The sequence below is a fragment of the Cydia fagiglandana genome, chromosome 2 (genome assembly GCF_963556715.1).
Source record: "Cydia fagiglandana chromosome 2, ilCydFagi1.1, whole genome shotgun sequence".
Classification (NCBI taxonomy): domain Eukaryota; kingdom Metazoa; phylum Arthropoda; class Insecta; order Lepidoptera; family Tortricidae; genus Cydia; species Cydia fagiglandana.
Window position 1 is genome coordinate 21,846,957 of NC_085933.1, and position 24,108 is coordinate 21,871,064.

General features: G+C 38.7%; 1 protein-coding gene across 1 annotated transcript in view; it reads left to right on the forward strand.

The window, feature by feature from the left end:
- The window catches only part of LOC134678858 (uncharacterized), a 164,272-nt gene that overhangs the window by 13,338 nt on the left and 126,826 nt on the right, over window positions 1–24,108 (forward strand). Inside the window, exons 2-4 of the mRNA XM_063537578.1 lie at window positions 8,854–9,088; window positions 11,906–12,043; window positions 16,575–16,724. Of these exons, the coding sequence (XP_063393648.1) occupies window positions 9,086–9,088; window positions 11,906–12,043; window positions 16,575–16,724 (291 nt within the window). The 5' untranslated portion in view covers window positions 8,854–9,085. The remainder of the gene's footprint in view (window positions 1–8,853; window positions 9,089–11,905; window positions 12,044–16,574; window positions 16,725–24,108) is intronic.

Consider the following 24,108-nt stretch of genomic DNA (forward strand, 5'->3'; position numbering starts at 1 on the left):
TCGATAATCATGGTTTAATTTTATGGCAGCGTTGTTGAGTTAAAGGAATCTGTAAAGTAAAATCCAGTTGAAATTATTAATTAAGGTTAATAACCTTCATATGAACCTTAATTGACCGTCTCCTTCAAAATTGTTGTTGTTACTTTTCTTTACTTTAACTCGACCAGAATCAGAATCAAAATCAGAATTTTATTGGTAAAAGTCACAGAATTTTACATGTCAGGCATAAAAATATATTATAACTAACCAAACTGCCATGAAATTAGAACGTTGTAACCGATCACTAATTATTATTATTTGTTTGGAATATATTAATATGTTTATTTCGTTTATTTGTTTATTTTATACATACATGCACTTACGGATAAACCTTACGTGCTAAAAGTGTTGTTAGTAGATATTATTTTCATGTGAATATACATATAATTATTATACTATTCTACATATTAAATCTCTCTGTGATTAAGTATACAATTCTATCAACTGTTTCGTTACGAATTATGTCATTATCATTAAATAGGTTCATACTCATTTTATATTATTATGTCATTAAGTCATTATGAAATGACACTAAACTATCCTCATTAATTATTAACCCCCGACCCGACAAAACGGTCAACGGTATACGCTGTTAGGTTGAAATGCTGTTTGTTGGTGTGTTGTGTTGGCACCTAGGTTCCTATACAGATAAAAACTGGACAAGTGCAAGTCTGACTCACCCACCGAGGGTTCCGTACTTTTTTAGCATTTGTTGTTATATTAGCGGCAGCAGAAATACATCATCTGTGGAAATTTCAACTGTCTAGCTAGCAGCGGAGTCTTAGTAATAGGGTCCCGTCTTTACCCTTTGGGTACGGAACCCTAAAAAAATATGGTCATAAATTGTGATCTCACACTATAATAATAATACGATAAACACGAGCTCATTGAAAGTTTAATACGAAACTCGTAACAGTAACCCAACTACATTTAATTTAAAGTTCTAGTACTCCGCTATATCCCTCGTTCCACGTGTCAATAGTTGAGTGATGGGTGTATTTCAGCTATTCTGAAGGAACCCGCTGAACCCTACACTATTTAGAACAGGGGGCGTAGCCAAGATGCCAATCGCTTGCGCGTTAACGAACGAAACTCTAATGTATTTCTGTTGCACAAATATGGAAGAGTGATAGTGAGAGATTACCGTTTCGTTCGCTACGGCGCAAACGATTCGCATCTTGGCTGGGCTCTCTGGTAACGCAACAAAAAACCGTTCTTTCGCCAAACTAAAAAACAAATTTTAAAAATGACATCCTTCAATTTACTACTACTACTACTCCTTTGGCGCAGCGACTTAATCTGTGTCTTGGCCTCCAACACGACTGCTCGCCACTGATCCCGGTCCTGTGTCGTTTCTCGCCAGTTCTCAACCCGGAGCTCGCGCGGATCAGCATCCACCACGTCCGACCATCGATACCTAGGTCTACCGACCCTTAAACGCTCTTCATCGTCCGATCGCCTCTCATTCGCTCAAGATGGCCGAACCACCGACGCCTTTGCGCCTTTTTGTCACACCAATGACGTTTGGTTTAGCAAATCGTTTCTGCGGATTCTCCAAATGCCAACGGGTCTCTACGTTGGGCTGAGGATTTTGCGGAGAATCTTCCTTTCAGCCACCAACAGCTCACTTATCCTTCAATTTACTATAGGTACCCAATTCCAAACATCAGTTGAGTTACTGGCTTAAGATATGTTATGTGACTAAGTAACATTTATATGTACCACATAACTATTATTATGACGTACCTAGTTCGGAAACCATCGAAGCATTAATTGCTTTCACATGTCGATAAATCGTACAAGTGTTATAGCTTTGTTTGTCAGCCATTAATGGTGTTTTATTTCAGGCTTATATTCAACAATGTTCTCCTAACAGGCCAATCCCAGTTTTAATTATTCGATCTGTTTTCGATATGATACTGATGTGTCAGTGTCAAAAGTGATGTTTTTGGTTAAAGAAAAGTCACTTTTGACACTGACAGATCAGCCGGCCTAGCCAAGGTTACAATCGCTATCGCTTCGATAACGAAAAGCATTATGTCTCTCTATCACTCTTCCATATTAGTGGGACAGTGACAGTTGCGTTTCGATCGCTACGGAGCGTAAGCGATCGGCATCTTGGCTACGCGGCCAGTATCAAAATAGCATTATAACTAGCATTACGAGTAGTTTGAGAGAGGTAGGTTATACAGCACATAAATAGCAAAATATCTTCAATTCTTCACCTCAAAAAAATAAATCTGGCTTTAAAGATGAATATAATATTACCTTTATTAATCTTATTACATACGCTAGCAATTAATATGGTTGAAGTCCTTCTTTTTTGAGGTCGGTTTTCATTCCTACCGTTTTCGGTTTATGAAATTTCTGTTTGCTTTAAAATAGTTAAAGAATCAATCATTTAATATTACTGTAAAAATAAGAAGTGGTTCACATCATCTCTCTTTTTTCCTCCCGTCACTAAAGTTCTTGAAAAATCCCCACTTAATCATTTTTCACGACGCTCAACTCAATATCCCCACTATAACTTCGAAAGCTACGTATATCTCGTATTATCTACTTTAAAATACAACCTTATTCTAAGTCACATAAAGTAGAGATTTAGACTCTTGCTACAGGGAGATATGACGTTTAAAAACGGCTTTCAATCTTTAGCGTAGCCTTTTCTTTCATCGTCGCTTCACTATCAAGTTAACTATAACCTCAACTAATAAAACTGCATGCCATTTTGACGAAATAGCTTTGGTTTTTATAAGAGAAAAAAATCTAAAAAGATTCACTGAAGATACTTTGTCGTAGATGACGCAATCACCAAGATGATAGTCAAAGTCGTAACAAAACTAGTTCAAAACCGTAACAGGTTGTTAAAACTGAATTGGGCTCTTGGTGAATTGCTGCTGATTTTCGCTACAAAGCGGAAAATCTCTGCTACGCGCTACGAGGTAATAGGCGTAGCACACATGAGCAAAGTAGAATAATCGAAATAGTTCAATAATGACAGAAAATCTTACATACAGGGCGGCCCGAAAATACGTACATATTTTTGGGCCAACCTGTACAAAAAATAGGAATACTCATTATATCCTATTGGATGTACCTGTGTGTGTACCTGCCTAAACATTATTGGCATTGACCAGTCATTGGCTCATTTTTTGCAAAAGAATTCACCACTGCTTTTTTAAAGGCTGCAGATGCTACCATTCGTGGGCTACAGATAACAGGGATGTTCACAAAATTTCAAACATTGATGAATTTCAAACAAATTATAAATAAGTATTTATTATTTGAAATTTGAAACTTTGAAATGTGGTGTTGGCGGAGAATGGAAGGGATTAGTTGGACGGAAAAAAATATCAAATGATAGGGTTCTGGATAGGATTAACGAGAAAAGATATAGGTATAATAAAGACAATAGAAAATAGAAGAGGAGTACTAATTGGACATCTGCTACGACACGACATGTTCCTAAAGAACATCATAGAAGGAAAAATAGAGGGAAAGAGAGGAAGAGGAAGACCAAGAATCAATTACTTTAACCAAATAAAAGAAAAGGTCCAGGTCGTGTCATATCAGAAGGTTAAGGAGTTGGCAGAGGACCGGACGAGTTGGAGATTGCTCCACCGACAAGAGCACAGCTGTTAAATATAAAGAAGAAGAAGATTTATTATTTTATAACCCTAGCACTACATACCGAATCCAAACTCCATGTAATACACGTGGTCGTACATATAATCTATGTATAACTAATTGTATATGTACGACGCGAGATCCCAGAAGGTTTAAAGTCAAACATTACATCGCTGATCAGGCGTAATATTTGTATTAGCAAAGTTACCTACCTATGCATATTGGCTTTGATTCCCATGGGATGTTTACCACCTTACTCGGTTGATTTAGTATACTATGCATAAATGGATGGTACACGTGTTGTGGATTAAGATTAATACGAACCCGCTGCTAAAAAGTCGCTCCCATACAAAAGTTAGGCTCTCATTTTAAAACGACATGCTTATTAAAGAACCGCTTAAAGTCCAATGCCGGGTAGCTTGGGTTCGACGACGGTGCCGCCCTTCTACACATCAATTGAAACTCCTTTTCTACCTATGTATTATTATGATATAAGGTTTTACTTCATTAAGACGGTGACAATGCGTCATAACATAAATAATGCCCATTATACGACGGTAAATACGGTTTACTGTTTGCACAAAATTATGAATGGCAGTAAAATTCTCGTGTTTATTACTTGTTTTTATGTATCTTTATACATTATTACCGTTTTGTGGGCGTATTAGAAGCGTTTATGTTTAAAACGACATTGAGAGTATGTACTTTCTTAGTTTCATTGCATCGAGTCAAGCATTTGTAATAAGTTGTCTACAGACACATCGTAATATAAGTGTTACATGTAATATTCTAGTAATCTTAGTTGAAATGTATACGCTACCCCGAAGTATAACGCCGTAGCGATTTGCATACGAGAAATTTGCAAAGTCGTCCATTGATCGACTTGCGTCCCCAGATCCAAGTCCTTTCAGAGTCTCACATGAATAAAATATCTCTTTTGAAGCGATCGCTTAATCGGGCTTAATTTTGTCGGACTACCTACCGATTTTCCGTTGAGATGGTTTTCTCGTTATGCAAAAGCGTAGGTATTTTGTAAACGATTTGTACCTAAACTACATTTGTATAATATATCACAGTGATAATCTATTTTATAAAAGAATTGAGTTCACGGATTACTTGCTTTAAATGTAGCTATTCTTAGCTCGTGTACGCAATTGTAACCGATTTCAATAATACCTCGGTGTTTTTAAAAGTAAAAGTATTCACTTTTTTCCTGATAAATGACGAATACGTACACGGCACGCGTAGCTATTTATATACCTAACCTACATCACGATACAAGTTTTCACGACCTACAAAGTCCACGGGAATTAAATGCGGAAAATTTTCCGTGGAAAAATATTTGTATCCCCTTGGGAAATTATTATCTCTACCACCAAAGCAGCGGTACAAACGTGTTGTTAGACATAGTCAACATCGGGTAAAAGTAAAAAATATCAATAGGAACGAGTGAAAGTGTCAATATTTTGCAAATACGATATACCTAACTGACAAAAGTCAAGAGCGTAAAAGTCCATTTTAGCCGGCTTTAAAAAGGAAGAGGTTTTCAAATCGTCCGAATCTTTTTGTTTGGCACCACGGTTACCTGGTGAATACCTATCTTGATGAATGATAAATAAAGTTTTCTACTACTTAGTAGTTAGTTCTAGAAGTAAGACCTCTAAAACTGAGCGCTTGCATTCAGCGGATTAAATTAAATTAAATTTAAATCAGTCTTATTTTTTGTGCATTGCGTTCTGATAAAATTAATGCAAGAGAGTAAAACCAGTCTTATAATGAACTCATATCACTTTAAACTTAAGTATGACTTATGATAACGTTGGTAACTAGCTACTAAGTTATGTTACTAAACCATCTTGACTTTGACTACACCATCATAAAATTGCCTTTTATGAAAAGTAAAACTTGAAAATAAATCGTTTCCAGCAAATTGGTTTTCACGTCTCTTACGAAGCAATAACGTTATAGAGAGTTACCACTACCCACTGTATCCGGGCTCAGCATTTAATTATTGATTAGAGGAAAACCCTTGTTTTTCCTCGCGTATTTACTAATACTCTTTCGGACCTGACATGTTTGTTTGCACCAAATAAATAAAAGGCGTTGAAATATGGACAGATTGGACAGATATTAAACGTTATTTAGAACACGTCTTTTAAGTCTACCTATATAAGTTCTCAGTTTTACGAAACTCTGCAGTTAAGAAAACAAGATGTTTAGGTTGTGAGTCGATTTTTTAAATACCAAAATTCAATTTAATTTCTTAACTTCGATAATACCCTGGAGGAAGCGAAGCGGCGCCCGCTGACGAAAGATATTGCAAAAAAAATCTGATTGCAATCTATCTTTCAAAAGTAAATAAAATCAACATTTAAATAGTAAATAACAAAGTAAATGGGTACGAATATGTTACAATATTGTCAATAGTATATTTTACCACACCAGCTGGTAAAGACACTCTTGACTGTTTAGAAACTGATAAGAAAGTTGCATTTCGACTCAGTCACTGCGCTCGTGTTACAATTTTTTTTTTAAATCTTTCGCTTGCTCGGGTATCAATATTAGCACGAGTAGTTAAACAACAACTTTGCTCCCTTGTAAAACAAATAACTATTACGATTTCTAGTTTCAAAGTCAAGGCTGTACTAGTCCTGATAGTACCGAAACTGTCAAAGACATCATTTGTCATCCCTAGTCGGTAATAGGCTGTCACGCCCCGCGGAACCCCAATTATAGGGACACTTATTGGGCTGTGATGAAATGATAAGGGAAAAGGTTATACATTAGCTACCATATATACAGGGTGATTCAGGAGACGTGAGCAGGACTAATACTGCGCATTTCGTAAATTATAAGCAACTGTTTCGTATCAGTATTAGTGAGGTTAACGTTAATTTTTTAGTCGTGTTGAATAAAAAAGTTATTAATTTATTTACGACATGCATGGTCACCCTAGATTAGAATGCTAAACTACCGATATTCTGTGTCCAATTGAATGTCATCACGGTCTGGTTACTTTAGAAAACTCGTATCTCACTCAAGTTTGACAGTTTTTATGATTAAGTAGAGAATTAAATTTGCCCTCACCAAAAAGTAAAAAAATAGGAAAATGTGTAGTTGATTCATCTAAATACGACGGTGATCGATCAATTATCAGTTACTGACTGTGCAGGATCAGTCCTGCTCACGTCTCATGAATCACCCTGTATACTATAGGTACAGTCGCCATCAGATATATCGGAGCGGCCAAGGTTCTCACAAATATCTGAACACGGCTCTATTGTCGAGGCGTTAGAGTGCGTGTTCAGATATTGTGAACACCTTGGGCGCTCCGATATATCTGATGGTGACTGTACATGTACAGGGTTAGCAATTTAAATGGTTCAGTACAATAGTGAGCCCTTTACTTAGAAACTAATATTGGTTTCTGAAAATAAAAATGTTTTAGGCAAACTTTTATTTTATTATATATTTAATTAAGGTCAATGTGGCTAATTCCGTCATAGGGACTATTCCGTCCACTAGCGTTTTTCTCGAACAACGTTGATAACTTCGTCGACAAAGCTGCGATTGCTTTTAGTTTCAGCATTCAAAAGTAAATGGTTTTTTTTTTCCTACGATTAAAAATCAAAGAAACATACGCTGGTGGATGGAATAGTCTCTATGACGGAATTATCCTTTGTTCGTAATATAGTGCTAACAGTGGCATTATGTCTGTCTGTCTGTCACCAGGCTGTATCTCATGACCTGTGATCGCTAGGCAGTTGAAATTTTCACAGATGATGTATTTCTGTTGCCGCCTTACAACACAACCACAGAATAAATAATAGGACTAGGTACTTACAGAAGACTCACTCTCTAACAAAACGCGTCTGTTACGATCAGCACAGATATGGCCGCTAGGTGGCGACAGCGGCACGCGCGGCTTATGGCAAACCCCAAAATTGGGGTCGAACGGATGTACTTTTACCTACCTGTAGCAAAGCGACGAAATCGCGGAGTGAGCCACGCCTGACACAACTTACTGTTTACAACCTTTTCCCCGTGTTCTGCATTATTCATTTCTTAAATTAAAATCGTATGTCAATGTAAGTATAATTAATATTATTAATTGTTGTGACAGCGTGTCGCTGGCACATATTTAGTTACGCAAGCGAAAGTTAGAGTACGTAAGGTGTGATTCAAATTAAATACCAATCAATAGCTAAAAGTCCATTCGAGAATTTCTTAAGTGTTAATTCGTCCGAAGTTTAATTGAAAAAAGCTCTAACTTTTCAAGTGCTTTGAACTTTTCCTCTCGGAATCTTTAATTTTACTTTCTGAATGTAATCACTGAATTCTTAAGGAGCTGTTATTAGGGTAAAAACGGGACCCTATTACTAAAACTCAACTGTCCGTCTGTCTATCTGTCACCAGGCTGTATGTGTTGAAATTTTAATAGATGATTTCGGTTGCCGCTTTAACAACAAATAGTAAAAAGTATGGAACCCTCGGGGGGTGAGTCTGGCTCGTTTTTTTTTTTTCACTTTTTGCGTCTTAGAAATGTCGCGAGTGTACATTTAATGGGCAAGAAATATGGCAGCCAAACGCACTCTTTATTCATATTCTACTACTTACCGGTACTACGCTATCCTACCCTAGTTACTAAACAAATTAAAAAAATTGTCGTGAAGATCACATAAACAGTCTATTTGACACATGTACCTATACCGGGTGTGGCATGTATTATGAGCACAAAATTAATCTGTAGGCTGCTCCTCATACTGTCCAACATTTGTTCAGCGACTTTAAAAAATAACTTGTGGTCTGATTTTTAATAGGTACACTCTAAAGTTTATTCTAAGACGCAATGTATTGCGAATTTTGTTACGTTTAAGGCGTGACAAGCAACGTCAATCACAATGATATGGCGTGGCGATGGCGTCCATTGAAGATAATATTTATTTTGTATGAAAAATAAAGAGTCAATATACTTCATAATTTTTAAAAGTTGTAGAACAAAAGTGGCACCGTTTGAGGAGTACAATCTGTTTTAATTATTTGCTCATGTTATAGGCTACACCCGGTATAAATGCTAGAGTACAGCTTTTAGAGTTCCATAATAGCCATAATACTTAAGTTTGACAATTACGGTAGGTAGGTAAATTTACAGCAAACCTTACTTAGTCAAGCATTTCTTTGTTACAGTTCATTCGTCGACATCGAAACATATCGTCCAGAAATACGTTTATAACTGGTTAAGAGCAGTAGAAACGCAATGTGCGAGTACGTGTGCTCACGCGCAGTGACCGAACTCGCCCGATCGCCGCTCGGCTGTTTCCGCGAGAACTGTCAGTGAGACGACAAGATGGCGGAGAAGGTCAGCTGATCGGAGACTCGCTCGCGCAGGCCTGGGAGCAAGCGGCGGATCAAACGCATTATGGTAAGTGTGGATAGGAAAAGTTAGGACAGGACTGAAAGTGAAGAGTTTCAAAAGTTATTAGATAAATAAATAAATAAATGTTATAGAACAATTTTACACAAATCGGCATAGTCTCACAGTAAGCTCAATAAGGCTAGAAGTTGTAGGTACTAGACGACGATATATATAATATACACATATATACAAATACTTACTTATATACATAAAAAACATCCATAACTCAGGAACAAATATTTGTGTTGATCACAGAAATAAATGCCCTTACCAGGATTCGAGCCCGGGACCTCCTGCTTCGTAGGCAAGGTCACTACCGACTAGGCTAGGAGGTCGCTAAATTAGGGGCACGATCATAGTCTAATAAAACATGGTCTTCTCTTCCTTCCCAGAGTGACACAAGCCTACGTCACAATAATATTGCCACTTTATATAGCGCTGTCGTATATTATCATACAGCGTTGTCGCATGATAACGTAGGCTTGTGTCAGTCACGTGACCACGAAAAGACGGGAAGAGAGTACCAGGCGGAGTATATTATTATACCATGGGACTAATTAGTCATATGCCTTATGGGAATATAGTTCAGAGCTGGAAACCGCTACCAACTTTTAGTATGTTCTTGGGCATGGCATTGGGTCTCCAAAACTGCCGGGAGACAGCGGCGCCGGCCATCTACTTCAGCGGAATGACGTCATCAAAATGACTCCCGTTTCGTTGCGAATATTGCATATTGTACCAAAACTATGCATGGCACATAATTGTGTGGGGTATTGAATGAAAGCCAGTTAAATATGCTATATTTCATTTATACAGTGTGTACCAAAATATTCAGCCATTTAAGAGCCATTTGCAAAAGAATCAAAATGATGTAAAAAAATATTCAATTATTTGGGTTTCACAACCAAACCAAAAGTCGGACGTTAAAGCAATGTACTACAAAATTAAAGACGACGTCTGACGCCATACGTTGATATCAATTAAGTCAAAATTGGGCCAAAATGTAGATATTTGCCCATACAAATGCATTAAAGTTAAAAAAATCCAAATTGGTCATTTTCAGGATAATCCGCGTAAGCTTCTAGTATGTTATTAGCAATATGACCTGGGTCCTAAAACTGCCGGGAGACCATCTTTATTGTCCCCCAGTCACGAATAATGACGTCATACAAATAATCACTGCCGAATTTCGTAAAATGTAAATTATAGCTATACTATGAGTCACACATACATGTGTGTTACATGTAATGAAAGGTTATTAATTTTAGTATGATTCACCTAAACATTGTTTGTAAAAAAAATGTACGGTTTAAGAGCTAGAAACAAATAAATACCACTTTTTATGGAAAAAGTAGATGTATATCAATTTTATAGCTAAACTAAAATCGTCAATAAAATGTTGCGTATAGTATTTAAAAAAAACAGTTATTCAACTATACATCACAGATAAAATTTTACATTTCCGATAAAAACTGTGGAAGTTGTGGAAAAAAAACTAAAGCGCGCCAACAATTCTACCTTAATGGGCTCATATTATGCAAAGAATAGTTCTAATTATCGATTATTAAATGAATAAACATTACATAAAATACATGAAAACGACATTTTCGAATGGAACCATAATTAAAAAAATAATAATTTACTTGATAAGTAAGCAAAATACTGTTTCTTTAAGTACCTAATCTCCTCCTTTCAAAGTCGGTTAAAATGTGGCTTTTGTGACCTGGGCTACAAAGACAAATAAATTGACACCTCATTTATCAAAATCAGTTCAGTTGTTTCATGTATACTTCCACAGTTTTTGTCGGAAATGTAAAATTTAAATTGTGATATATAGTTGAATAACTGGTTTTTCAAATATTATACGCAAATTTTTTTTGACGATTTTAGTTTAGCTATAAAATTGATACATATCTACTTTTTCCATAAAAAGTGATATTTCGTTGTTTCTAGCTCTGAAACCGTACATTTTTTTTACAAACAATGTTTAGGTGAATCATAATACATTTAATAAACTTTCATTACATGTAACTCACGTGTATGTGAGAATCGTGGTATAGCTATAATTTACATTTTGCGAAATTCGGCAGTGATTATTTATATGACGTCATTATTTGTAACTGAGGAACAACAAAGATGGTCTCCCGGCAGTTTTAGAATCCAGGTCATATTGCTAATAACATACTAGAAGCTTATGCGGATTATCCTGAAAATGACCAATTTGGATTTTTTTAACTTTTATACATTTGTATGGGCAAATATCTACATTTTGATGCATAATTTCCACATATTTGGTCCAATTTTGATTTTATTGATATCAGTGTATGGCTTGAGACGTCATCTTTAATGTTGTAGTACATTGCTTTATCGTCCGACTTTTGGTTTGGTTGTAAAACCCAAATAATCGAATATTTTTTTACGTAATTTTTATTTATTTGTAAATTTCTCTTAAACTGTTGCATATTTTGGTACACTTTGTATAAATAAAATATAGTTTATTTAATTGGCTTTCATTTAATACCCCACACATGTATGTGCTATGCATAGTTTGGGTGCAGTATGCAATATTCGCAACGAAGCGGGAGTCATTTTGATGACGTCATTCCGCTGAAGTAGATGGCCGGCGCCGCCGTCTCCCGGCAGTTTTGGAGACCCAATGCCATGCCCAACAACATACTAAAAGTTGGTAGCGGTTTCCGGCTCTGAACTATCTCTGCGACCGTTTCCCATAAGGCATGGCACTATATTGATCCTTTTGAAATAAAAATGACCAGCTGACATGTCTTTAGAAGAACGTAACTGTAATATTTATTTCGTTTACAGCAGGTGTTCGGGGAGTGGGCTCAAGTGGAGGCTGTGGAGCTGGTGAACGATGGGTCCGGGCTCGCCTTCGGCATCGTGGGCGGCCGCTCCTCGGGCGTCGTGGTCAAGAGCGTGCTGCCGGGCGGCGTGGCTGACCGGGTGAGTGTGACTGCGGTCAGGCGAGTCTGGCATTGACACAGATTAAGTACCTACACCGTACAGGAAGGACACTACCTACAAAATCGAAGTTTGGTAGCAATTCAGGGTCCTTTCGACTATTTAGGGTTGTCAAAATTCAAGCAATTATCTGTGGTCGTGCACGCAAAGGGACGTCAAGTTGTGTCAACCCTTATTATTGCTCGGAGCAATGCTGAGCCGAATGGAACCGAGTTTGCCCGAAGTCAGGAGTGTCTCCCCACAGACTTTGTGTGCGGCCGCTCCTCGGGAATCGTGGTCAAAAGCGTGCTGCCGGGCGGCGTGGCTGACCGGGTGAGTGTGACCGCGGTTAGGCGAGCCTGGCATTGACACAGATTAAGTACCTACACCGTACAGGAAGGACACTACCTACAAAATCGAAGTTTGGTAGCAATTCAGGGTCCTTTCGACTATTTAGGGTTGTCAAAATTCAAGCAATTATCTGTGGTCGTGCACGCAAAGGGACGTCAAGTTGTGTCAACCCTTATTATTGCTCGGAGCAATGCTGAGCCGAATGGAACCGAGTTTGCCCGAAGTCAGGAGTGTCTCCCCACAGACTTTGTGTGCGGCCGCTCCTCGGGAATCGTGGTCAAAAGCGTGCTGCCGGGCGGCGTGGCTGACCGGGTGAGTGTGACCGCGGTTAGGCGAGCCTGGCATTGTCGGCGGCCGCTCCTCAGGTGGCTGTCAAGAGCGTGCTGCTGGGCGGCGTGGCTGACCGGGTGAGTGTGCCCGCGATCAGACGAGCCTGGCATTGTCGGCGCCCGCTCCTCAAGTGGCTGTCAAGAGCGTGCTGCTGGGCGGCGTGGCTGACCGGAAGAGTGTGACCGCGGTCAGGCGAGCCTGGCATTGTCGGCGGCCGCACCTCAGGTGGCTGTCAAGAGCGTGCTGCTGGACGGCGTGGCTGACCGGGTGAGCATGACCATGGTCAGGCGAGCCTCACATCGTGGGCGGCCGCTCCTCGGGCGTCGTAGTCAAGAGCGTGTTGCCGTCGGCGTGGCTGACCGGGTGAGCGTAACAGCAACCAAGCGGGCGCGCTATGCTCGAGGGTCTGTGAGCGAGCGAGCTTGTGAGTGACATCGTCGGAGATCGACCATTTAAGTATGAACATATTTCGCTACTTAGTACCCAATAGAGTCCAGCGGCGGTATCATGATCGCATTTTTATCATCTGTCATGTACTGCGTCACTTTCGCACTTACATACCTACTTGTTAGAACGTGAGAGCCATGATAACAGATGATAATTATGATAAAAAACCGACCATCTTAGCCCTACATCAAGAGTAACTCAACAATCAGCAAAAGCATCAGTCTCAAACTATTATTGGTTAGTGATTAGGTACGTTTTATCGTAAGTATTAAAATGCTCTTACATAAACTATGCACTTCCATTTCCAAGGAAACAAGTACTTTGCATAATTCCGTGTCGGTACAACGTCGAAGCTTTTCTGAACAGTTTCGACATTGTTTGTAAACAAAAATATAGCCGCAGCGAAGGAACTAACCGTAAAGGAAAACTCATTTATTTAAGTGGTCCGAAGGAAAACACAATTTTCTTGATGAAAAATATTAACGTTGGTAGGTAAACAATTCAACTAAAGTTGTATTCAGATATAACAATCAATACCTGCTCATTATTCATATACTTATTATCAATTTGATATTGATACGTTACACGTATAGTTATCATAAGTTTACTTGGATAGTGTTTGTTCCAAGGAAATCAAAAGGGTTTGTTTGAGTTTGTTCTATTGGTTTACACCTAAACCAATAGAACCAGTACTGTAGGTACTTGGTAATGTAGGTACTTGGAGGTAATAAGGCTATATATAGTATAATAAGGCCTATCTAAAAAATAATGTACCTATGTACCTACTTACAACATATTTTCAGCTATAGGCCTTATTACCTCCAAGTTCCTTACACACCTAAACCAATCTCGGAGTAATTAACAACGGAGACGCCATGTCTAAAATTTTCGGTACAAAATAGTCTGCCGTTTTTTGCGGGGGAGGGGCACATCAAATGTATAGGTACGTCATGTCAGATAAACGTCAGTCCATACATATGGTTGACATGTGGTTGACCATTGGCCGCCTATTTTCGACAGAGGGGAACGCCTGTTAATGGCGGCTCCATTGTTAATTACTCCGAGAAACCAATAGAAAAAGCTCAAACAAAACCTTATTGTAAAATTAATTCATAAGATATGTATGTACTGGATTGCTGTTAGCTTTTAATTAGGTACACATATATGTATGAATCATATAATAATAGCTTTAAATTAAATACAACACACAGAACTTAGAGATGACTTAGAGTTAAAACTACCAAAGAACTGAAATGAGTCGCGGACAATAAGTCGGCCCATAAATAACTAGCCTCTATCTTCTATCCTGCTCACGTAAACCATTATTCGCATAATTTCTATGTTAATATTTCAGCTATTTTCTAATTTCAAGTGCTTTAATATGTCGAGTGTAGGTATGTTATTTATGACTTATGACTAACACTAATAAGGCCCACTTGCACCATTCCACTAACCCGGGGTTAATCGGTTAAACCTGGAGTTACCATGGTTACCAGTACAATTTGACACTAGGTTAACGGTTTAACCGCTTAACCCCGGGTTAGTGAGATGGTGCAAGTAAGCCTAAGTAGATAAGGCCAGTGTTTAAGGAGTGTTAAAGAGAACAAAGTGAATTGTTAATTTTTGTTGTGAATGTTTGTAATTTTTATTAGTCGGAATAACCTGCCTTTAGGCTATTAAACAGAAGTTATACAGAAACAGATCACCATAAAAAATAAATATGGCCCTTTGTTAAATCGCACCCTTCAGGAGCCAAGTTCGCTCAAATCCCAGATCTTTAATTAAAATCGACTCAAAGAGATCCGCAATCGGTAATTGCAGACACTTCCGTGCCCCTCAAGTCACTTGGCGTTTTTCTTTCCTTCACACAGATTAATTGAAAAGTGTATAGTTTACAACAGTTTGAACCTTTTGATAACACGGTTTGAACATTTTTTGACCCCACTTGGCAAAAAATATATTTTTTACTCATTAGAATTTACTATAATGGAAAAACTAATTCCATGCAGACGAAGTTAATCCAATTAATTATTTGCTGTGGAAATAAATGATAAAATAGGAGACAAGCACTTCTTATGATCATTGAAATTGAAACCAAATTCTACAAGGCTTTAGCTTAATTGATTCTTCATTTACGGAAGCGAATCGTATCGGTTTCTATTTCGGCATCAATTTTCAGGTCTCTAATTTAAAATTAAAGTGAAAGTTACAGAATTACGATCAAAAGGAATCAATCGTTGCCGAAACCTCATTTAAATGCTTTAGAATGAGTTTTGGGAAAAGGAAGGCTACTGTTTTTAGGATTATATACAAACGGGTATGTAGGTAATACCCGAAAAGGGCCAACGGAACCCTATTATTAAACCAACACGGCTCATCCGATCTATTTTTAAAAGGTCGTCTTTATGTTATTTCGACTTGAATATGCATTGTCAAATGAGTATTGTTATGGTAGTGGGCCTTATAAAAAATCGTGAAAATATAAATAATATTAAGTCCCAATTCTTTTTTGTATACCTATGGAATTCTTTAGATTAGAAGAAAACAAATAAACCTTAGATTCGAATTTGGATCGATTTTTCAAAGTTATATGATTAGTTAGTACAACATACAAAAGGCAGGAAATAAGGGTTTGATGTTGGGTGTGAAACCGGGCTTAGTAAAATCAGCAGGAAATCGTTGTTCCGGCCAAAGTGTATGTGGGTGGATAGAAGCTAGTAGGATATTTTCCCGGGCACCGAGATTTCCCGGGAAATTAGGACCCGAGTAGCTAAAAATAAACTGTTTCTCCGGTATATGGGATTACGAAAGTTACTAACTTTTACAATGAATATACATACCATACTACGTCTGTAGGTATGCATGAAATGCATAGGTACTTATAAATTATAATAGCAATAAGCAGCAAAATTAATATATTTATATATATGTGTAGGTAAGCTATGTACGATCATTGACAAAATGTAAATTGGTGCAAACCAACTTTGTATTTGCGTCCAGAGCCTCTACCATCAGTTGGCAGAGTATTTTTCACTTACTTTCAGTGAATAAACGTGCCGTATGTCACGTTTTACGTTTCTTTATGTGCCTAACTTCACTCCACTCCAAGCGATACTGTCCCTTTCTAATTATACTAAAAAAAAGAGCAAGAATTATTATTTAATTAGTATGAGTAAACGGTAAATTACCTATCGAAAGTAAATTACGTTCACGATAGCGTTTATGTCAATGCCAAACTAATGGTAGCCGTGCTGAGCACCTTTGCGTTCGGTAAAAATCGCGAGATTTTGTTTAACTTTTGTAGCATTTGTGCGTCCCGGGTAGCTGGGATTTATATCTCGCAGAAAAATCTGCCATCGGGCCATTACTACTTACATTACTTTCCTAACGGTCATTATGTTTGCAGGACGGTCGTCTCCGCAGCGGCGATATGCTCCTGCGCATCGGCGCGGTGTGCGTGGTGGGCATGTGCGCGCGGCAAGCGGCGGCCGTGCTGCGGCAGTGCGGCGCGTGCGTGCGGCTGCTGGTGGCACGGCCGGCGAGTTGCGTGGCACAGGTTTGTAGCATATAGCATAGACTAGGAATCCTCTAGGCCAGCGGTCGGCGACCTTTTAGCAGCCAATGGCCACATAGTAGTTAACGGAGGTGACGCGGGCCGTACCGTACTTTGTTAATATTTATAACTTTATGAGACCTTGTTGTTTGTCACTATTACATACAAAATAGCCAAGGCGGCACTCGGGCCGCAAGTGACAGTTTCACGAGCCGCATGCGGCCCGCGGGCCACAGGTTGCCGACCGCCGCTCTAGATCGAGTTTAGAGCAATTATTTCATGCAACCGATGATGCCAAAAATGCGGGGGTGCGCGGGACGAGGTGAGCGAAGTCCAGTGCCGTGATTGGTCCGTTCAAAGACACGGACGTCACACAAAGACACTTTCGACTCGAACATGGAGTAAAATTACCGTATGCGTGGCAGAGGGGGTAGCGCGACTATGCTCAGTCTGGATGTTATGTCTGTGCATGGTAGAATCCCAGATCCCAGGCATGATATGGCTCCTTCAAAACGGTAAGAAGGGTGACGCCGGAGTGGATTTTAGTGGGTATACCTCCTCTCCCCCTCTCAATCGGAGAGGACGGCTGCAGGAGGGAGTCCCACATATCCTCCATGGCTCCCCAGGCCATCCCATCCTCGTCGCCACTGTTAAATAAAAGACGTGTTGCTCGGCAAGTATTTATTACGCGACTACCTACCCACTTATTCCCGATATATAAATATAGGTACCCATATATAACACATGGCTCCCCAGGCCAGGGCAATTCGTAACGCATTTTACCACTCCGTTAACAAAAAAAGGTATGTAACATACTATTATGGCATAGGGTGGTATTCCATCTGTCTAATTCCTTTGTCCAATGTCCGTGCGTCTCACTCTCTCATTAAAGTGTGAGACGCAATGCACATTGGATAAAGACATTGTATAGGTGGAATACCACCCTTAGGTGAGTGGCAGGCAGTGCGGCTGATGGTGGCATGGCCGGCGAGCAGCTCCAACCAGCTGCTGCTGCTGAGCTGTACCAATGTAACAGCGGTTGCGACCGGTTTCATTACAATCCGTGCTTCGATACCGGCTAACTCAGGTTGTATAAAAACCAGTACGATTTTGAAATGAATAATTGGACTACGTTATGGATTAACGAACTAAGCGACAAAATCGAAAAAAAAAGTTATTAATGCAGCAGACTAGCAGGGTATGATAATCTATGCTTCAGCTACCCAGTTACCTACCTTCTTCTGAATGTATTTTAATGTTTTTCAGAACTCCTTCGTCTAAAAAATCATTTCTAATTTTATTTGAAAGCTAGGAAAAGAAGCTCTATAAAATCACCCGTAAACGGCGAACAGGCGCATATTAAAGGGGCCACCACATGCGGCGTAATTACCTCCGCGTGCAAGTTTACCGCACCGAGCCAATTACGGAGCAAGCATTTTATAGGTACTAGCGAACTGCGACAACGAACATACGCAGGATGTTACCTAAAACCGTAATAGAGAATGTTGGCTCTATAAAACAACAGAAAATTGGTTAATTAGGTGACGGAAGCTAGTAGTCACGGAGCGCGTCTGCCTCCACACCGTACCTTATTACCGGGCTTACTGTGGTACAAATGTGACAACGTGGAAGAAATACAAACTTATGCAAAAGAACTAGGTGAATTTTATGTTCACTTTTGGGAAATTACAACCTCATATGACTCGCTCATTAGTTACTGTGTGCCCACCCCTCGTCTAGCATGCACGCTTTGTCCGCTTTGACCGCTCATTTTTCCCCATTTTCGCCATACAATCGTTTTCGACGGTTTTTTAGTGTATTATGACTTGCACATTGTTTTTCTGTTAGTGATACATACCTATTACAACAACATGCGCATGGTGCGTGTATGCTATGTTTATATATATTTATATTTTTTCTATAACTATGTTTAATTTGCACAAAGAGCTTACTTACCACCACTGTTGTTTACTTAAGACAGGTAATTAAACGACATTGCACAATTTTAAATAGAAATTAATTGCGATATATAGTTCCATTAGGGTATTAAAATTAAAGAACACTCGTCCCAAGTCCAAAGTAAACTTTCTGCAAGAAATATTCACAATATTAAAACCTAAGAATTTTTCCACCAAGTGCAATGTAAACTTTCTCGTAACTCCTCCAATTAGCAAATATAGGTCGTGGCATAAAAGCACTCCCAGTTTAGAAGCACTAACACTCCTTTCAGAATGGCGTCGCCGACGCTTTGAGATTTGCTTCATTTCGTTTGCTTAATGCTTTAGTAACCTTGTGCTCAAAAGAGCAATAGAAAATGTGGGTCGCAATGGTGTTAATCCTACTACTTACTAATAAATTTGTAAACCTATACTACCTACCGATATATTTGTAAATCGTTCTAACGCTTAAATTAAATTAAATAATAATATTTTTTATTGAATAATTTCACGGTTTAGACTCACTTGTTTTTGTCTCAAACAAGTGAGTCTAAACTGTAACATTATTCAATGTCAGTATGTCTCACAACAGTTTAAATTCGATTATAGGTATTCGATTTAATTATAGATTGGATGAAATTCATTTAACCTAGATTAATCAGATATTACGAATAAATCAATTAAATATCAATTTGCAAAACCCCTAGTACTGGTACTTAGTACTTAGACTTCACAACTTTTTGTCTGAAAGTTCGCAAAAGGTAGGCTCCAATTATTACACTATATGATATCTGTCAATTGTCTAATAACAGTAACAATGATACATGGGTCGCTATCGCACACACATCCAATACCTACCTATGCTGTGGTAGTCAAGTGCTTTGTGTGTGCAATTTTCAATCTCGCGGTCATGGGGTTAAATCAATCAACGCCACACCAAGAACCTCGTGCGTGCTCTCGCTAATAAATCAGGAGAACAGACCAATCCTAAACAAGCTTATAGTTTTTACCACAACTGGGTTGAAAAGAAAGATGCAGTCTTACGCTTACTCCACTATCTTACCCCGAGGAATGCGAGGATCTTAAGAGCAGCGTCTCGTCTTGAGCGTCGGCGTCTAACCAACTCTATCGCTGCTGCTCGACGCACCGTTGGCGCTACTGCGCAGCGATGCCATTTTCCATAGCGCTGACTAGACGCCGACGCTCAAAAGACGCTAATGTGGCGCGGCTCTTAGAATGCAACCGAATAACCGCTAAAATTAGAGAGGATATTTTTAATTACTTTGGTTATTTAGTAACTATGCCAATTTGTATAACATTGTTCCCAAAATTGAAGGCCTCAGCTGTATATCGGCAGAGCTCATTAACCAGGCTGTAATTAAGTTCCCACCGGACGTGACGTCACAGTCACACCGGTAACGCCGGATGCGAGCAGGAAACGTTGACGGCGTACCAACTTGACGGTTCGTTTGAAAGGTGTGTCGGTTTTATTGGCTTGTTAACATGTTTTGTGCTGGAGGTGCAAAGAAATACCAGTAGGTATTCAAACTGTAAACCTCGCGACTCTGTACTGTAGGTATAGCTTAATCTCTAATACTGGCCCACTATGGAAGAAATAAGTTTTTGGCAATAATCTCATTTTTGATACAACCTTTTATCGCTGACTGTACTTTTCTTTCCACACACAATTAATACTCATCGAGACAATTCTAAAAAGTAAAAACCCCAAACACAATTAGGCTGCGTTTTTTTATCACCATATTTTTATCCCATAGTAAAAGTTGCTCAGTATGATCCCAAAACCTCCCTGGCAACAGGAATGCATTTATTTTTAGCCACCGTGTAATGCGTTAAAACTGAATTTCAAAATTGAAAAATAAATTGACGCTACACAATTACACCGGAACCGGATCCAGTGGCGGAAGCAGACATGATGCCAAACCAAAATGGGGGTGATTTTTCAATGAAATTGAAATTATACGCTCTGCAGTTAAATTAGCTTAAATGGATTTCAACGTATGATGTATTGATAGGTGTTGTAGTTTTAGATGTGAATATAATTACGTACCTATGCAGTTAAATTATAACATAATCACTTAACCTTTTGAAGGCTCATACAAAACTTAAAATATTGAATTCAGGCATTCATATCATATTAATATACGCCAAGATCGTGGGAACAAAATTCAAACAATAATTAGTTATAATTATTGGGCAATTACGACGTAACCTAGGTATTATTGTTATTGGAGTTCGAAATACGAGTATAACAATTATATATGTACCTACTTAAATTCATATATTTAATATGTTCATCTATTCTTATTTCTGAAATGGTTGGGTAACAAAGTACAATGGTTATCGGTCTGATCTAAAGTTAATGACAATATTTCCTGAAATGCGGGACGCGCAAATAGTTCGGAAACTGACTTAAAAGCTAACTTGGCACAGTTTGGAGATTCGGCGCCAGCGGTCTGCCAACAGACCCTCTGAGCCGCCACTTCGTAAACTGAACAGTACCGCAACGTCAAGGTTGCATACTGAACGCAAACTTACTACCGTAACTAGGCCAGGGCACCGAATAAATAATAGTACCACCGTACAGGAAGGAAACTTCCTACAAAACCGAAGTTTGACAGCGGTCCCTTTCTAATATATGGCACTATCCCTTTCGGCTATTTAGGGTTGTCAAAATGCAAGCCATTAATCTGTGTACGCAAAGGGACGCACGTCAAGTTGTGTTAACCCTAATAATTGCTCGGAGCAATGCTTAGCCGAACGGAACCGTGTTTGCCCGAAGGGAGGGGTTTCGCAACCCTGGCCAGGGGTTGACTTTGAATAGCGGGGAATCATTGATAATCGATTTTTGAGAAATAGGGAGATGATTTTTGAACGCAATGTTAACAGAAATACACGATGTAACCGTTCAGAAACCAATCCTAATAGTGTTAAAATATTAAGTTTTGCAGCCGAACTAAGTGGCGTAATACGGTGTCATATGTTTTACGATAACTAAACTGTCAAAAGTCAACTTTAGACAACTAGAGTTATCGCAGAATTTAAAGGGTCCTACAGCTAGTATTTTTTTAATAAGGTAAGCTCTACCAAAAGAGAATTGAAGGAATTGCCATAGGGACCATCATTCGTGCGAGAGTTATCTAGTACCGATTTAGGGTCGATACATTTTCCTTTCGCTTTGCAAAACAAACAAAAGTCGGTTGCTTAATTTCCCAACGGGCCTCACACTGGGGGCCCGATTCGGATTATGAAATAGACATCTATTAGACATCTTTTAGACATCACCAAGATACGATAACGATATGTTTAAGATCTAACCTGCCAAATTTGACATTTGCGCGATTCTGGAGATACTCTTGAACGATTTCCACAGGATATAACTTAGAGATCTAATAGATATCTTACTCTATCTAACGTAAAAGTGACATTAGTTGCTCGAATTCCGCTGCAAAAGAGAACTAGTTGATATCTAAACTATAACGTATCTAGAATGGATCTAGAACGTGTCGTCTTTTGTGAATATCTTGAAGTTCGAATACAGCAGTGGGTATTCGGCTAAAAGGCACTTTACACATCTCGCCACTGTTTTCCTTCACCTACGCTGCCGACGACATTCAGTGATGGACCGAATGTCGCGCGACAGTCGGCTGATATAACGACACTTCGCCATTAGCAGTCGATAGGCGTTGCTTTGTTAATTTGAAGCATTATTTTAGAGCTTAGCCTAATTTCACTAAATTAGTGCGTTGGGACACTTCCCACTGCTGGGCAAAGGCCTGTAGGTACTCCCATTTGGCATTTTCCCGCCATTTCGGGTAGAATGCGTCCATGTCGTCTCACCACTAAACTGTAAGGGCCACTTGCACCATCCCACTAGCCCGGGGTTAAGCGGTTAAACCGTTAACTAGGGATGTAACGATACCGATACCGATACGATATATCGGCCGATATAATCGGCAGACCGATATATCGGCATCGCCGATTTAAATTCAGCCGATATTACAGTTTGAAAAGCGCGCGAGACGAATGACGCTGCTAATAATTTGAATACACTTTGTTTCCATAACAAATAACCCTCCTTTTGCGTTGCCGTAATCGGGTAAAAACTACCTAAAGTGAACTATAATTACTGATTTGGATTTACTTTTGCATTGATTGCTTGGTGGTTACCTAAATAAATGTTTTCTTTGATTTTGATTTGGCATTTTTCTTTATTAGTTTTACAGTTTTTCACACTTCACAAAATCGAGTGTCTATTAATACATATGTATGTTTTATGCATAATAAGTATATAATTCCTTACTTGTTATATCTATTAGCTAACTACTGTGCCATTGATATCGGTATCTGTATCGGTATCGCCGATTATTTACTTCAAAAATCGGTATCGGTATCGTATCGGTAAAATCATGTATCGTTACATCCCTACCGTTAACCCAATGTCAAATTGTACTGGTAGTGGTAACCATAGTAACACCAGGTTTAACCGACTAACTTCGGGTTAGTGGTTTGGTGCAAGTGGCGCTAAGTGGTCAAACACTCTTCGGCTTACCAGCTACTTAATATAGTTAGTCTATTCAATAAATTACCTCCCGATTTGGAGTCAATCACTAAATTGAATTTGTTTAAAAATTGTCTCAAAGCTTATTTGTTGTAGGAATGATTCTATTCTGTGGATGAGTTTTTGTCAGCCCAGAGTACAACATAATATTAATAAATAGTTAATTATCTTTCTGACATAATCATATCTAATGAATAATTATCAATTAATTTAGATGAATTGACATACGGCGCGATTCGAGAAATGAATTAGACATTCACTAGATATGAAATAGTAACGATATGTGACGTTCCACGGCAAAGGGTACCCTATGGCGGTTGGCGCTTACGCTATTATTAACGCCGCTCCATCAATATTATTGCGGCCATAAGGTACCTTTTGCCGTGGAACGTCACACATCGTTACTATTTCATATCTACTGAATGTCTAATTCATTTCCCGAATCGCGCCGATACACTTTGTTATTATTTATTAATTTTATTATAAGCCAATTACCTAGGTACTGTTATTATGTTACATAATTTGTAATATTTTAACTTTTAATTGTTATTTATAAAGTTGTAAGTAATTGTGATATAATCTAAAAATCAAACGCAATGTTTATATTGTTCTTTTAATAAATGATTATGACTATGTGTTATCTTATCTGAAAACTGAAAAGGACTCTAATCTCTACAACAGACTCGGGTCTTTAAGAACTCGAGTTTTGACTTAATTATTTTATGAGTCTGAAAAGCACTGCCTAATGGACAGTAAAAATCGCCCTACAACCCATTTCATGTAGCTTAATCGACATGTTCATCTAGATAAGACCCAATCACATGTTATATTATCTGTGTCCATTTAAGTAGTAGATAATCTAAAATCAATA